General features: G+C 35.1%; 1 protein-coding gene across 4 annotated transcripts in view; it reads right to left on the reverse strand.

Moving 5' to 3' along the window:
• The window catches only part of LOC107559271 (protein arginine N-methyltransferase 8-B-like), a 30,269-nt gene that overhangs the window by 2,266 nt on the left and 11,077 nt on the right, over positions 1-16,926 (reverse strand). For all 4 annotated transcript variants that reach the window (XM_016243041.1, XM_016243050.1, XM_016243034.1 and 1 more), the window contains 7 exons: positions 16,485-16,724; positions 13,230-13,385; positions 7,928-7,991; positions 6,919-7,061; positions 6,722-6,809; positions 4,549-4,664; positions 1,360-1,510 (listed from right to left, as the gene is read on the reverse strand). In XM_016243041.1, coding sequence (XP_016098527.1) covers positions 1,360-1,510; positions 4,549-4,664; positions 6,722-6,809; positions 6,919-7,061; positions 7,928-7,991; positions 13,230-13,385; positions 16,485-16,565 — 799 coding nt within the window. In that variant the 5' untranslated portion in view covers positions 16,566-16,724. The remainder of the gene's footprint in view (positions 1-1,359; positions 1,511-4,548; positions 4,665-6,721; positions 6,810-6,918; positions 7,062-7,927; positions 7,992-13,229; positions 13,386-16,484; positions 16,725-16,926) is intronic.

Raw genomic sequence — 16,926 nt, forward strand, 5'->3', positions numbered from 1 at the left:
AGTTAACAGAGCCCTCAGATCACTGTCTGGGAATCACAAAATACCTTACAACACTGCAACTCAATATCAGAAGTCAGGTGCTCTCTTGACAATACAATACATCAAGAGAGGATAAGAAAAAAAGTCAAAACCACAGCAGTCAATCTGCTTGAGTATCATCCTTTTAGAAGCACAAATCTGTGTCCATAGTGAAATAGAGAAATAAAAAGCGACATAACCAACAGAGGGCACTACTCGCCATTGTGTTGTCATTGGCCTTGCTATACTAGGTGTGCTGTTGTAAACCGGATTAAACTAAACAAGAACAAGAGCACCGTCGTTGTGTTAGCTTAAAGTGCCCCTATTATGGATTTTTGAAAATGACCTTTCATGCAGTTTGTAATACAGCTGCAGTGAATGGAAACATCCTGCAAAGTTTTAAATCTGAAAGTGCACCGTGTATAAAGTTATTGTCTCTCAAAAGAAAGAATCATTAAAACGAATCCCAAGCCGTTTCATGTTGAGGTCAACATGAAACATTAGCATATTGCCCGCCCACTTGTTGGTCTTTTCGCATAGATCTGAAAGAAAATGCAAATTCATTCTTTGCCACTAGGTGCCGCTTTTGGAGCAGAAAAAATAGCTGTTTCCCCGGTAACGGCTGTAAACAAAGCAGCACTGCGCTCACAAACGCTGCTTTATCAGGCATTACAGGCATGATGAAATTAAAATGAGACCAATCGACCAATCACCGCAGATTAGCATCAGGCAAAGGAGGGGTTTGGAAAAATGAATCGTTGAACGAATCGTTTGGGAGTCGTTAAACAAGTAAGGTCAAAATAAATGCATATTATAAGACAATGAAAGTGTTTTTTGACCTAGCATGAATGTCAACCTGTTGTTGGGGACTCCCAAAACCGAAATATGAACCTTTCATAACCCATAATAGGGGCACTTTAAGGTACATAACAACACATATAAACTCTCGTTTCGTTAATATTAACATGATGTGGCTTGGTAATCTTCTAGAATGTAAAGTCAAGAAGCTTAAAATTATTCATTAATGAATCTTTGTTATTTTATTATCCCAGAGCCGTTGAGGAAACACTTCATTGTAGGACTTGCAGGCTTATGCTCTTCATAGACGTTATATACTACTAACACTTTATAGTAACTTTAATAACATTATATGTTTATGCATCAAAATATGTAGCTGGTTTTCATTTTAGAAATCTGTTTACTTTATTCTTGTTGTCTATTTTGGTTTAATTCAATGCCTTTGGAAGTGCTGTGTCAAAACTGAGCCACTAGAGAGCAGACATTAACCACAAAGTACTGTGATCCAAGATCCAGAACATAGAGAAGTATAAAACACGACACCTGTGGAGAAGCCAGTCTTTTTATGACACTTGGTGAATTCGATATTGAAGTAGGTGACCAGAGCGTGGACATAATCGTTCCTCTGGATCTGCAGACAGAAGGAGGAGGTGAAGGACAGTTCCTCTGGCTTCACTGTGTAGATGTCCACTTCCTGAGAAAAGATGAGGAAAGCTTAAAGTTGCTATTTCATGGCCTAAGAAACTTAATGGCATTCTCAGCTGGGTTTTTTTCAAAAGAATATTTTAGTCAAAAATGAAAAATTGCTGAAAATGTACTCACCCTCAGGTCATCCAAAATGTAAATGAGTTTTTAAGAAAATAAAAAAATCTATCATTAAGGCATTTTAACTTTAAACCATTGCTTCTAGCCAAAATATGAATTTTCCTCTAGTGGAAAAGTCCATCCCCTGTTGTCCTCTCACATCAAAATCTACTGTGTTTAAAACTGTGTTGTTTTCGCTTGTAAATGGTGCTTGATCTGTGCATATTTCTCTCCTGATTCAGACAAGATGACTTTATCTCGAGAAAGCAATATTATGAATAGAGGACTCATATTTTAGCTGGAAACAATGGTTTGAAGTTAAAAAATTGTGGATTAATTGTAGATTATTGTTTTCATCAGCTGTTTGGACTCTCATTCTGACGGCACCCATTCACTGCAGAGCATCCATTGGTGAACAAGTGATGTAAAGCTAAATTCTTCCATATCTGTTCCAATGGTGAATCAACTCATCTACATCTTGGATGACCTGACAGTAGGTCAATTTTTACAAATGTTTTTTTTTTTCATCTTGCATGATAAAGCAGCGTTTGTAAGCTGAGTGCTGATTTGTGTACAGCCGTTACCGGGGAAATCTCTCCCTCTCTACAAGTGCCTCCTGCTGGCAGAGAATGAATTTGCATATAAATGCTGCCACAAATGGAATGTAAGTGTGTTGGAAACACTGTAGAGCTATAACATTGATATGGATAGCATAACTGATCATTTGGTCTTGGAGGAATTTAATGAGAAATGTTTGACTTCATTTTGAGACCTTTACTCTTGATTGCCAACTTTAGTATCTTCTGAACACAGAGTGTGACATTGGAGGAGATGTGAAAATATTGGGGTCTTGAGATAAACCTGAAAAGCAGGAGACTTCTCCATTTAATCTCAATGTTGTCCAGCTGAAACATGAAATATTAAAGAGATCTCTTTAGTAATTTCTCTTTACTGTGGGAGAGAGTAAAAAAGTTCAGCATCAAGCTTGATCTCTATCTCTTCTTCTGAAATGTCATACTGTACTGCAAGCATTTCAATAATCATGTTAGGATGTTATTACTGCTCTTGGATCAGTACATTCAGACAGCTGTTTCAGCCTCCATCATTTCCCGACAGTAAACTGAGCCCTGCCTCCACCACTGATATATTTACCTGAAAAACAACAGGAAACTGTTAAGTGTAAACCTTTCTCTCTTTCTCTGTGGTTTTATATTCCTCTCACTCTCACTTTCCATTAGACTTCAAGTCTCCCATTTGCAAACGTGTCCGATCTACTTTAGATTAAGTTATAAAGCTCAAAGTTTGAAATGGAGCATTAATCACTATATCAAACAAACCAACAGTGTGTGCGTCACACTTCCATTCACCACTTAATTTACTGTAAGTGCCTTCATCCATTATGTCCCAGCTCTGCTTCATTTGGCAGATCTGATCTTTAAAATAAGTTACTTTATTGAAACTTTAAAGAAAGACTGGAGTAGAATAGGCTGAAATATCACGATATAATTTCCTCTGAGGTCAGTTCAGGACACGCTTCAATCAGTAGAAAAAGGAATGACTCCAAATGGTATTTGGCCAATTAAATGGCACCTAAAATGCATGAATGTCATTGCATTATATTTAAAATATATTTTATTTTAAAGTAAGATAGCAAAAGTAAGATATAGCAAATATATATTATTAATTGAATATTAATTATAACAGTGATGTCAAAATTCACTTGTAGCATTTAAAATGTTTGATTTTACTTTTGCATTTTTAATGTTTTTACATTATAACATGAACATAATATTCAGATTTTCAATACTGGTGCATCCTTAGTTAAAGTTAACTAGAAAAAAATGTCTAGTTAGTTTTGAGACAAGGCTATCATTATTTGATTGTAGATTATGGTTTGATATTATGTTATTTAATGCAATACAATTTATATACTAAGTAGCTTAAAAAAGGCCCTCTATATGTGCTATCTATATTTACTGGAGTAGAATAGGCTGAAATATCACGATATAATTTCCTCTGAGGTCAGTTCAGGACACGCTTCAATCAGTAGAAAAAGGAATGACTCCAAATGGTATTTGGCCAATTAAATGGCACCTAAAATGCATGAATGTCATTGCATTATATTTAAAATATATTTTATTTTAAAGTAAGATAGCAAAAGTAAGATATAGCAAATATATATTATTAATTGAATATTAATTATAACATAGTGATGTCAAAATTCACTTGTAGCATTTAAAATGTTTGATTTTACTTTTGCATTTTTAATGTTTTTACATTATAACATGAACATAATATTCAGATTTTCAATACTGGTGCATCCTTAGTTAAAGTTAACTAGAAAAAAATGTCTAGTTAGTTTTGAGACAAGGCTATCATTATTTGATTGTAGATTATGGTTTGATATTATGTTATTTAATGCAATACAATTTATATACTAAGTAGCTTAAAAAAGGCCCTCTATATGTGCTATCTATATTTGTACAGACAATGATTGACATATGCAAAATTCTCAAATTACTTTATTTAGACTTCTACATATCGAAACTCTTACATCAAAGTTTTAAATTGGATTATTTGTGACAGAGCTGCTAAATTTCTGAAAAACTTTTGTTTCAAATATATTTTTTCATATTATCTTTCAGCAGTTAAAATGAGAGGTGTGCAGATGCATTTCACAGTCCATCTGTGGAGCCATAAACTTTCCAGGCTTGATGAATCCGATTCAACCAATAATCATCTCATCAGAACCTTCTCCAGTGGTTTATGATGAAATGAAATTGCATTTCAACGGATCATTATGTAACTGTCACACTGAGTGATACAGCTAATGATCAGTTATATTCTAATGCTGCTGTATTCTCTGTGGATCTCACTTGAGCTTACGCATACAATACTTGACTTCTGTGAAGTGTTTTAATGGCTGACCTTGATCAGGCAGGCGTTGGATACCACTTGTTTTGAGTCCACGATGTCCACCAGTGGTTCTTTCATAGCTACGTTCCTGATGCAGGTCATGTCAAAACCATAAACGTTCTCCCACCCTGCTCAAACATAAAATAATTTGATTTTTGATAAACAGCATAACTAAGGCCCAAAAAATACTCGACAAGTATGTAAAAATAAGCACTTGAATACATCTCAAAATGTATTAGAATCCACATGTATAGCGAATTATATATGTATTGTAGAAGGCATTAGCATAAGCTGTCCTATGGTCAGTTTTCTCTTTAACAGCTTGAAGAAAATCTGTCAAAGTTAAATCTCATTAGATCTAACCAAGTTAGATCTTACATAATTCTAACTTTTCATCTACCATGCATTCAAATAAACATCACTATGTTTTTTAAGCATCTGGACCCCAAATTTGTCATTTATTTTTATGTTTATTTATTATTATTATTATTGATTGATTTATTAATTTCGTTTTTTGCTTGACTAGAGTTTAATTTAAACCATAAGTAGCTTGTAGCTTAGCAAGCAAAAAAAAAGTCCTGTCTCCAACACTTGATGGATCTACAGCTGTGCAAATCAGAAGATCTTTCATTCCAATCTCTGCAAATGGAAACTTGTTAGGGAAGGAAATTACTACTACTTTTCAGCAAGGATGCATTAAATTGATCAAAATTGACAGTAAAGACTTTAAAAAAGCTTTAAAAAAGCACCTTAGACTTAAAAAATTATCTTTCAAATGAATGCCATTCTTTTGACCTTTCTTTTCAGTAAATAATGCTGAAAAAAGTATTTCTACAAGAAATATTAGAAATATTTAGAAATATAATAGAAAATGCCTCCAAGCTAGGGTAGGCAATTTTGTCTAGAAACATTTTTATAATACTGGTTGAGGTAGGCCCTATTTTAATAATTTTAATTTATTTAATTTAAACTAATTGGAATAATCAGTTTTATTTATTTATTGGAATAAATTATATATATTTTTATTTAATTTATTTAATTTAAATTTAAATTTATAGGATATACTTCAGAATGCACAGAAACAGCTAGCTAAGGGTGTAAGATGCTGCATTTTAATATTTGCGAGATACAGATCTGATTAGAAGGATTTTTTTTGTGGGAGTTTTGTTTGTTTGTTTTTTTCCTCTCCCATTCCTCCATCTGAACTTCACATTCCATCCCCATCTAAGTGGTAGAAATGCACCTTAAGTTGGTTTGCCAACCACCATAAAATGCAAAAGAAGCACCAGAAGAACATAGGTATTTGCTACAGTGGCCAATGTAGCAGGCTGAGCCAGAGAGTGTTTAGTAGGTGTGGAAAAATTATTTATTGAAATTAGTCTACTTTTACCTTTTGAGACATGCCTTCACTTTTATAGAGCTGAGGAGCTGTATTTGAGTTGGTGGAAGCGTGACGCATAAAAGGGGCATTCAATGTTTGTTTGAAAACATACTTTACTTCTGCTAGGTGACACTAGTAGTGCAGAAACTGCCTACCCTAGATTTAAAAAAAAAGTGCAACTGTTTTCAACACTGATAATAGTAAGAAATGTTTCTTAAGCGGCAAATCATATAATGATTGTAAGATGATCATGTGTCACTGAAGACTGTAGTAATGGCTGCTAAAAAAAATTCAGTTTCAAAATATGCTGAAATCAAAAAGTTATTTTAAATTGTAATAATATAATATTTCACAGTATTATTGCCTTACATTTAATTGAGAAGCACCATAGCATAAGATCTTAAGGCTTGCCTTCATAGATTTGATCTTGAATATAAAATATTTTGTCTCACGACCTTGACAGATATTTTGTTTTTACATTTTTTATGCTTTAAACAGTAAAACAAAACAAAACAGTGAAGACAAAAATGTACTTATATTCAAGTCTTCAAGACGCTTATATACAATCTATGAAAATAATTCTTTAAATCTTATGTGTGAAAATGAATGCTGTTTAAAGGATGTTTTGATATTTTAACTGAAGGATACACACAAAATAGTTTTTAAATTTATTTATTTATTTGCAGTATTATAGACCTATTTTATTGTATCAGCTTAGAAACTTGTAAACATGATTGTATTTGGATAGATAAAACCCTACTTTAAGAATATGAGATGTTTCTGTGTGCGTGTTTTGTGACTCACAGTGAATCTTGAAATCCTTGTACTGTCTGTCTTCAATGGCCACCACATATAGAGCAGCCCTGTCTGGGAACATCAGACCTCCAGGTTTCTAAAGATAAAAAGCAGTGTGTTTGTTCATTCTGTAGAGACACTGGCTGTATATAAAGTACACACACCCACATGTACGTTCTGTACTACACACACACATGAACACTGACCAGCCATTTATCTCTGGCGTAGATGACTGTGTTGAGCATGGACTCATAAAAAAGGCAATAACCCATCCACTCTGAGATGATAATGTCCACCTGATCTACCGGCAGCTCTGTCTCTTCCACTTTCCCTTTAAAGATGGTTATAACTGGAACACAGACAAATAAGGCCACAGAGAAACTTGACAGATCCTTCCTACTCTTTGAATTTTTAAGGCCAGTTAAAAGATGTGGGTCAAACCATGCATGTATGTGAGAGAGACTCCAGCTAAGATTGCAGCATCAGCTTTTGTTGAACTCTCAAGAAAAGATACTGCAGTGGTCTAACGCCTGATCAAAAATGGAGCATCATGTTATAGCAATGTCTTGTTCTAGCTAATAGAAAGAGCCTTAAACCATTAGATTAACAAAATAATGACTTTATTCCACATTTTCATCTCTACTGCATCACTTGTGGACACACCGCCACATGCTTGCGTCATGATACTGTCGTGAACGCGCATCCAAAGTGACGCAGTAGAGACGAATATGCGGAATAAAGTCGTTATTTTTGTTTTCTTTGCACAAAAAAGTATTCTTATAGCTTCGTAACTTTACAGTTGAACCACTGACTACTTTGTCGATCATCTTGGTACTTTTCTGGACCTTGAACGTGGTAGTTACCTTGCTGTCTATGGGAGGGTCAGACAGCCCTCATATTTCATCAAAAATATCTTAAATTGTGGGACTTAAGGTCTTACGGGTTTGGAACAACACAAGGGTGAGTAATTAATGACAAAATGTTCATTTTTGGGTGAACTAACCCTTTAAATTCTCTCTTAATATTCAGATACTGCAGAGGTTTTAAATTATGTATATTTAGGAGGCTGAATTGAAGAACACTTGACAACCTCTCTTTATCCTGTCGATGTCTCATCCTATTTGTCATTCTGTTTTTCTCACACACCCACACAAGCAAGCTAACTACACAGCAACACATACTTATACAATATCTACACACATTATATCTGCTTACCACTGTCCAGGTGATTGGCCTTGATGATTTTCTCAGAGTATTCTGATATACTTGAGCATTCAATCTGAGGAAGGGGAGAAAAAACAGAATAATGTGAAGATTTAAACTTTCTAGTTTGTTGATTCTGTTATAGCTGGTAGCCCTCTTATTACCCTCTTATTTCAGACAAGACTGAAACTGATTATTCCAATTAGTGTGATTTGAATCCTTGATGAAAAAAATAATTGATATGAAGAAGAAAAAATTGTACAGGCCCCAAACTTTTGAACGCGAGTGTATCTTGTTTTTGATGGCTTACACAGACGGTGTCCTTCCACTTTACAGTCTCTCAACATTGAGAGCTTATGATTCTTGCAACTTGCAGTCCTGCCCATTAGACATGTTCCTCTGATCAGCCTCCAGCCACCCAAAGAGCCCTATTTAGCATTCACAAACAGTCCAGATTCCTGTCCCGTTGTCAGACAGAAATATACGTAAACGAGCACACAGAGTAACGGGGCTGTCAGTGGCCCGAGGCTAAAGGGAAGAGGAGAGATTCAGTAGGAACCCGTCAGCTGTATAAGTGAGAGGCTGATTCCAGACAGCACAGATCCCTCTGCCTCATGACGTCCCTTGTGTTTTCCCAGCCATCGTTAGTGTCCATAGCCATCGCCGTCAACTCCAGTGGCGCACACGGAGTCAGTCAGCTTCACTTCAACTGACAAACAATCAGAACCTACATGGCAGGCCCACCTGTTTCTGGAAAAGTTTCACGTACTGCAGTGGGTCAGCACTGAGTTTAAAAGTAATCAGAGAAGCCCATAACACAGTCAGCACATTTCCACTCTCAGAAGAAAAGTGCTTGACGTACATGATCAAGGCGAGAGGAAAGTGCCTGGGCCTGAGCTGCGGTAAACAGTGATCAAGGGCGAAATTTTGCAAACAAGACAACATTAAACATGATGATTTTATCTCTTTCTTTCATTTACAGTTTGAGATATTTGGTGAAAATATCTATTTTAGTATAGCTCAACAGCTACTAGCATGCGTGGTTCATTCACAAATATTTTGTTAAGCATTAATAGACTTTTCCTGGTTCAATACATGTCATTCAAGAAAATAATTTGACTTTTGCTTCAGTTTGTAAAACTGTTCACAGTAATGCACTTACAATGGAAGTCTATGAGTCTTTGTACCAGCATAAATGATACTGATGAAATAGATACTGTTTCAAAATTACAACCATGAGATTGCAGAATTATATGTTAACATGTACTCAAATTGATTTTTGATGTTCATTTCATTTAAACAATTTAGTGTGATTTGACACCATTTTCATTTAGCACAATTGTATCAGGTTTCTGGTTCAAACTTAAAAACAGTTACCATGTGGCTTAACTCTGTGTTTTCATTTTGAAAGAACATGTTTCGATCAAGTAGCTCAATCAAAAAGGTAACTTACTGTGCTAATTTCCACTCGTGTCATGACAAATGTAAGAAAATAAACTAAGTTTTGCATGGTATGTGTAGGACATAACAAAAGGACTGTTTCCAATGAAAAAATTATGCTGGTAACGCATAACCATGAGTTTATCCACCTAAAACAGCAATTAAAAACTGCTAAAAAGATAATTTAGACAACTTTTTGTACAGATAAGTAATATAGTCACAAAATTATAAGTATTAAATTACACTTCTCGTGTAAATGCATTACTTTAAACGTTTTTTTTTGCAAACTAAGGAAGGAGTCAAAATTAATTTATGATAATTGACCACGTTATAGGTGCAAGTTACATGTGAAAGCAAATAATTATCTAGTTTTAAACATCATGAGCTATTAGTAGGCCATGAATGTTTTACATTTCCTTTTATGAATTTGGCAGACGCTGTTACCTGAAGCAGGTTATATTGCATTTTATGCTATACATTTTATACGTTTATATATCCCCTGGGAGTTAAAACCCATGATTTTGGCTTTGCTAACACCATGCTCTATTTTTTACAGAAGTTATGCAAAATTTATTATTAATTATATTAAAAAAATTATGATTAAATACCAGGGTTCCCACTCTAAGACAAATGTCAAATTCCCAGACTTTCACTGACTAAAAAGGTGAATTTCTATGACCTATAATGAACGAAAAAACAGCCCGCTGTTGTGCTGAGCACTGAGACAAAAACCAGTCACAGACAGTGTTTTAAATCTATCCATTTGCAAGCTTTATTTACTTGTTCATAGACGTTTTAAGTACAAACCTATGTTAAACACACATACATACTATTTTTCTTTTGCTTTTCCCTGTTAAATGCACTTTAATATTTTTCTGTACTATTTTTACATATATTGATTTATGGTTTTTATGCTTTCAGGGGTTAAACGCTCTGAAGGCTTTTCTGTTTGTCATCAAGTTCAGTCTTTTTTATTTTATTCAGATTTAGTTTTTGCTTTTCTACTTTTAACACCCAGTCTTTGAAGTGGTCATTTTGTAGCCAAAGCTCTTGAAATGTACATTTTCCTGGCATGTTTGCCTTATGCTGGGTACACACTAAAAGATTTTTAAAATCTTATAAGATCTTCAAAATGTGAGAGACCACAAACATGAGGGGAAAAAATCCTAGATTTAACCGTTTTGCTCCTATAGTGTGTGGTGTCCTCAGGGTTAGGGTTAGGGTCTCCAAAATCAGCCCAATTATCTTGTGGTGTGTACCCAGCATTAGTTAACAGGTACAGTTTGACCTAAGTGATTGCCAGTTGACAAGCGGGAAGGGAATAAAATGGCGCAGAAAAATAGCTGCCTAACCATAACAATAGGCAAAACGCGTGAAACAACACGATAAAAAAAGAAAATGGTATAGAAAAATTACATTTTGATCAATTTAAAGCGACAAACAAAAATCCCTGATATTCCATGACTTGGACAAAAAAATATAAAATTCCATGACTTTCAATGTCGTGGAATAGACCTTTTAAAATCCCATGACCCGTGGGAACCCTGAAATACGTAACCAGCTGCCAACCAGTTCGAAACAATAAACTACTCATTTAAAAATATTTTTTAAATAATTTATAAAGATATATATATAAATGAATTATTTAACTAATTTGTTAATTACAGGGTTTGCTAAGGTGGTATTGCGCATACTTAAGGGTTAAAAAATATGTCTGTAAACTTAACTGTTGATGTCCTGGAAGAAAATTACTAGTACCTTTTACGATTTTCTACAGATTTTGTTCTTATAGTGTATGGTTAGAGGTTTATTCTAAAGAGCTACAGGGTTTTTGCCTGGCAGACAGTAAAGTGGGTGAAAAAAAATTCAAAAAACTTATAATAAAAGACAGACAAGAACCATATATTCACCTAACTTTTCAATGTGGACATAAGATATTTCCTGTGAAATGTGCAAGACTTCCAACTTATTAGCAACTATAGGTAAATAATAATAAGAATAACTGCACAGTAAACTGTACAACTATTTCCGCTAAAACCCAATGTGTTTATGATTACGATAAAAAATTATTAAATAGATCATTAATATAACAACAAATACCAGTTTGCAACATCAATCTGCATAATGGACTGTTTTTGTACGTCTAAAATAACTAAACAACTGAAACCCTGACACAATTCATGTTCAAACATGGCAGTGTCCGTTCATGCGTTAAAAATAAGGTGGATATAAAAGCCAGAATATTGTGGCAGAGCATTTTGAGCTGGCAAGCATCATTCAAATTTTCCTCAGAAAATGTAATAATCTAGTTTATATTCTGCATTGCAATTTTGAGCAAGTGGTATTTTTGAGTTTGTGATGAGCTGCACTGTAACATAGACACTGAGGAGAGTTTGCGCTCTCTGGCATTTAAATATGATGAAGCCATTCAGAGAATTGTTCATTATCACAGTGCAACTGGATAAGAGCAGCGAGGTGCAAATCATATCAGCTCAATTACAGCAGAGACCGACACCCGCATGCGGCTTAGCTTCCCGAGGTAGTTCGCTCTCCTCTGAAAACTGAGAAAAGCTCTCAGAACATTCTGTCCCAAGAGGTTTCCAGGACACACGAGAGTTTCTCTCTCTGCTCGTACTCTAACTTGGCTTAACAAGCTTTGGCTTTAGTTCTCAAAGCAAAAGTGCAAAACAAGCACCACATGGTTAATGTGGCCTTTCTGACCTTTACTGCTTTTTCCAAAGTCTCGTTCTCAGATTTATCCAAAGAGCCAATTACCACAGCCTCACAATGTAGCGTGTTAGAGCCTGATATATCAGCACGTCCAATACAGGCTGCCCACTAAGAAACTTCACTAACCACTGGGGAGGAATGCATTGAAGGGGAGAGCTTTGAATGGACAGAACAGGAAGTGAGAAAGAGAAATGGAATGAAATTGAAGGTATTGCAAGACAGAAAAACAGAAGTGGCCCCTGAAAAAAAAAAATTCTATGGTGGTGTTATGGTATAGTGCTGGTATAACATAAATGGAATGAAATTGAAGGTATTGCAAGACAGAAAAACAGAAGTGGCCCCTGAAAAAAAAAATTCTATGGTGGTGTTATGGTATAGTGCTGGTATAACATGGTATATATTGTGTGTGTGTGTGTGTGTGTGTGTGTGTGTGTGTAGTGATAAGGATAAGCTGATCATTATTTTCATACTCAAAATCGTTTAACAGATAAATTGTCTTAAAATACTACAGTACTATCGTAAATACTGCAGTATTGTCTTAAAATAATTCAGTATTTTGTCTGAATACATTGAAAATAAAACAATAAAATATGTGCAAATGGAAAAAACACTTAACATTTAAACATTTATACTATTGATATTATTATTGACTGTAAATCTGATGTATAAATCACAACATATATAAAACGGACTAACTTGACTTGATTCACTTTAACTGCATTACATTATGATGGCAAAGGTAATATAAATGTAAAAATGATGAAATGAGCATGCAAAATTATTTATCTAACATTGGCTGATATATAATGAATACTGGATGATTAATTAGTCATAACATACAAGTGTTTGTGATAATATACAAAAACATGTATACTGTATAAAGAGACTAGAATATCACGTGTTATGGCTTTTAAACAGACCATTTTCCTGTTTTGAACTTATATTTATGATCCTTATTATGAAATAAGTAGGTGGTAATATGACATCATATTTCCCTACAAAAGAGGATTATTCGTTTGCACCTTCAAAAGCTCTTGGTGCGACTGCCACACATGATGCTATTTTGAGCTGTGCGAATGGTTCCAGCAGGGTAGGAGGCTACAGGCTCATGCGGTTTTAGGCATAAGGAGGGCCGCCCTCTTACCCCATACACGTGCTTGGCTCCGGCCTTGGCAGCAAACATGGAGAGGATGCCAGTACCACTCCCCACGTCCAGCACGATCTTGTCCTTGAAGATGTGTTTGTTATGGTACATGGAGTTCCTGTATGTCAACGTCCTCACTTCGTCCTTAAGCATTTCCTGTACATTCATGCACAGATATACACACACACGGTCACATTTTAAGGTCCAATTCTCACTGTTAACTAACTATTCACTTTGCCTCAATAAACTCCTAATTCGCTGTTTATTAATAGTTAAAGCTGCAGTCTGTAAATACACACACACGGTCACATTTTAAGGTCCAATTCTCACTGTTAACTAACTATTAACTTTGCCTCAATAAACTCCTAATTCGCTGTTTATTAATAGTTAAAGCTGCAGTCTGTAACTTTTTTTGGTTAAAAATAATCCAAAATCAATATTTGAGCAAGTACATAACCAGCCAGTGTTAAACTATCGCCTTACTTTATCCCGATTCATAACAGTTAGCTTATAATAATGTTTTCTAATTTGAGTGGTACGGGTAGGTTTTCGCGGGAAATTCGAACATGCTGCTGCGACATTACGTCACGTCTGTAAACATAAAGATTGAGTCCCGGCTAGTAGGCTATATCGCATGTGAGGATCCTGCAGGTGGTGGATCGTTAGCCTTTTCTCACAGCAGCTGGAATAATTACATTTATCATTTTGATGGCAGATTGTAATCCAGAAAGGATTATGTGTTTATGAAACACATGCAACTCAAATTAAATTATTTCAGTTTTAAATGTGCATCTGATTACAGATTATTTTAAAGAGAACCAGTTCGAAGGAAGAATAATTTGCTTTTTGGGTTAAAAGAATTTCTTAAAATGAAATTCAAATGGTATTACAATTAGAGATTAGATTATACAGAAACTGAAATCAGCACGCTAATACACACTACATACACGTAGTCACGCAACGGTGATGTTGTTAACATTAACCATTTGAGAACAAAGTATAACAATAATAATAATTTGCACGGTTTAATGTGATATGAGCTAATCGATCGTTAAGATTTAATCACCATTGGTAGCATGATTTATTGTAATGCTTTATTTCCTCAGTTGGTGAGAGCAAAAGTAGCAGACCTGTTACTTACTTGTTCTGATGACAATATCCAGTGAAAATTATTTTTTGAGTCATACTTCCAAGACGTAGGCTAGAATCTGTGATTCCTAAGTACAGTAAATATCCACACCGGTGCGGTGACTGACAGCCACACATACTCCTCAAAACATTAGATTTATCCGAGCTGGAGCTGTGCCGGTGCACGACCCACATAATGAAAATAATTCCACAAGTAACTGCATTTGCAGGTTTCAAACAGAGATGGCGACAAAGAGGCAAAACTTACAGACTGCAGCTTTAAGTAGGAAGGGATAGTTCACCCAAAAATGAAAATGGATCGTGGTACTCTCCTGAACGTGCAGCGAAGACTGACATGGAAGAAAAGAAATTGTTAAATGAAGTTACTATTTTTGTTTTCTTTGCACACAAAAGTATTCTCGTAGCTTCATAAAATTACGGTTGAACCATTGATGTCACATGGACTATTTTAACAATGTCCTTACGACCTTTCTGGGCCTTGAATGTGTCAGTTGTGTTGCTGTCTATGCAAGGTCAGAAAGCTCTCGGATTTCATCAAAAATATCTTTGTGTTCCGAAAATGAACGAAGGACTTGCGGGTTTGAAATGACATGAGGGTGAGTATAATGACAGAATTTTTTATTTTTGGGTGAACTATCCTTTTAAATTTAGGTATGTGGTATGATTAATGGATCTAAAATACAGTCATGCAGAATAAGGCATTAATATGTGCTTTATAAGTACTAATAAACAGCCAATATGCTAGTAATATATATATATATATATATATATATATATATATATATAGTAACTCTGAGTGCCAATTGGAGTAGGTTTTACTAAAAAATACTATTTCAGTTTTCCTACTTCAAAATATTCTGTTTAATTCAATGTTCTACTTCCTGTTTATTTGTAAATATTTGTTGGGTTGAAATTGTTTAGTAAATCCTACACCAATTCTTTTCAGTGTGTATTACTATGGTAATAACTCATTAGCATGGTGTGTATATTTAAAAATACCATGGCATACTAATACATCACTGCAGCATGGGTTAGCTAGATCTTTTTTGTAAAGGGCATATAAAATGTTGTCTAGGTAGGCAGCTCACTTTGTATTGAAACACACCCAATGAATTATTCAGTCTTCACCCTTGAGCAAAGATGTACCATGGTGATGTTTTTTGGGCATGGATATATCTTGGTATATCTTACCGTACCATTCAGTTTTAAAACACAGCCAACAAATTATTCAGTACATTTAAACATGTTTAACCATATAAAGCCTTCTGTATCATATGATACACACACATTTCTTAGGCCTCTAAATTATTAACATTTACTATAAATATCATCTTACTGAGACATATTATTAGGAGATATAGAGTGACAACTGATATTTATATGCATTTTATGTACATAGTCTGCTATACTGTTTTAAAGATCTCATTGATTTACATATACAGGGTTAATAAAGCAATGCGATTATAAAATCTAATCAATAAAAATTCAATACCTAGTGATATGCCTATCTAAGTGACATTCGGCATTATAAGTGCGTTTAAAAACACCTATACTAAAAAGCATGATGGTATTGTCTTGTTTTTTTGATTCTTTGAAGTACCATAAAAACATATATTTATTTATTTTGTAGTACCATAAAAACATATTAATCAGGTAATCATTCACAACCATAGCTATTATTAGCATTACTGTACAAAAACCAAAATAAGACTACTACATGGATCTCTGACAACCTGTGAGAACGTAAATAACTTGCTGTCACCATTACAGCATGTCTGCTCAGATCTATGCAGCTTTTTTGGTGTTCGCCTCCGTCACATTGAGATGAGGGAAAGGAAAAAGATCTGACCTATATACTAAAAATGAGTCTGAACAAAATTAATCTTGCAGGTCTCGCCTGAACCTCCTGTTCTCTCATCCTATAATTCAATGACACCCCCACCCAGTCTAGCTCATGCTCCATTTCTCTGCATACTCTGCATTATACATAACTCCCGGCATAAATCAACATGACTGATGTTGATTACCATGAGTACTTATATCCTACATCACACGTCTCAGCATGTCTTTTAAATGCAAGCATCCGCTGCTTTGATGTGCTCATACCTCATGAATGCCGAAGTGGGCGTACGAGTCAAAATAGTAATCCCTGGAGGTCATCTCGTCGGGGTTGAGGAACTTGGCCATCTTTCCTCTGCCGGGGCAGCTGGGTAAGCTGGCTGAGTGAGGGGTGTGAGGTCTGTGGGATGGGTGTGTGGGCCTCTGGGCATGATGGACCGATGACACTGGTTTGGGCAGAGGAGATGGCTGGACCGACTGGGATGGGGCGGCACTCAGGGGCTGTTGCTAAAAAGGGGAAAAGAGAGGTTCAACAGGTGAATCTGACAAAGAAATGCTAATTTATTTACCCAGAAATAAACAAAAAATAAATTATCGGTGTGGTAATTAATAAAAAAAATGGTGGTAAAAATAATTACAGCTATACAGTAGCACTAAAAAATAAAACCATTCATAAAAATGTTTTAATGTCTAACAAAGTAGCGAACTA

Source organism: Sinocyclocheilus grahami, unplaced genomic scaffold, assembly GCF_001515645.1.
Source record: "Sinocyclocheilus grahami isolate Dianchi unplaced genomic scaffold, SAMN03320097.WGS_v1.1 scaffold22.1, whole genome shotgun sequence".
NCBI classification, from domain to species: Eukaryota; Metazoa; Chordata; class Actinopteri; order Cypriniformes; family Cyprinidae; genus Sinocyclocheilus; species Sinocyclocheilus grahami.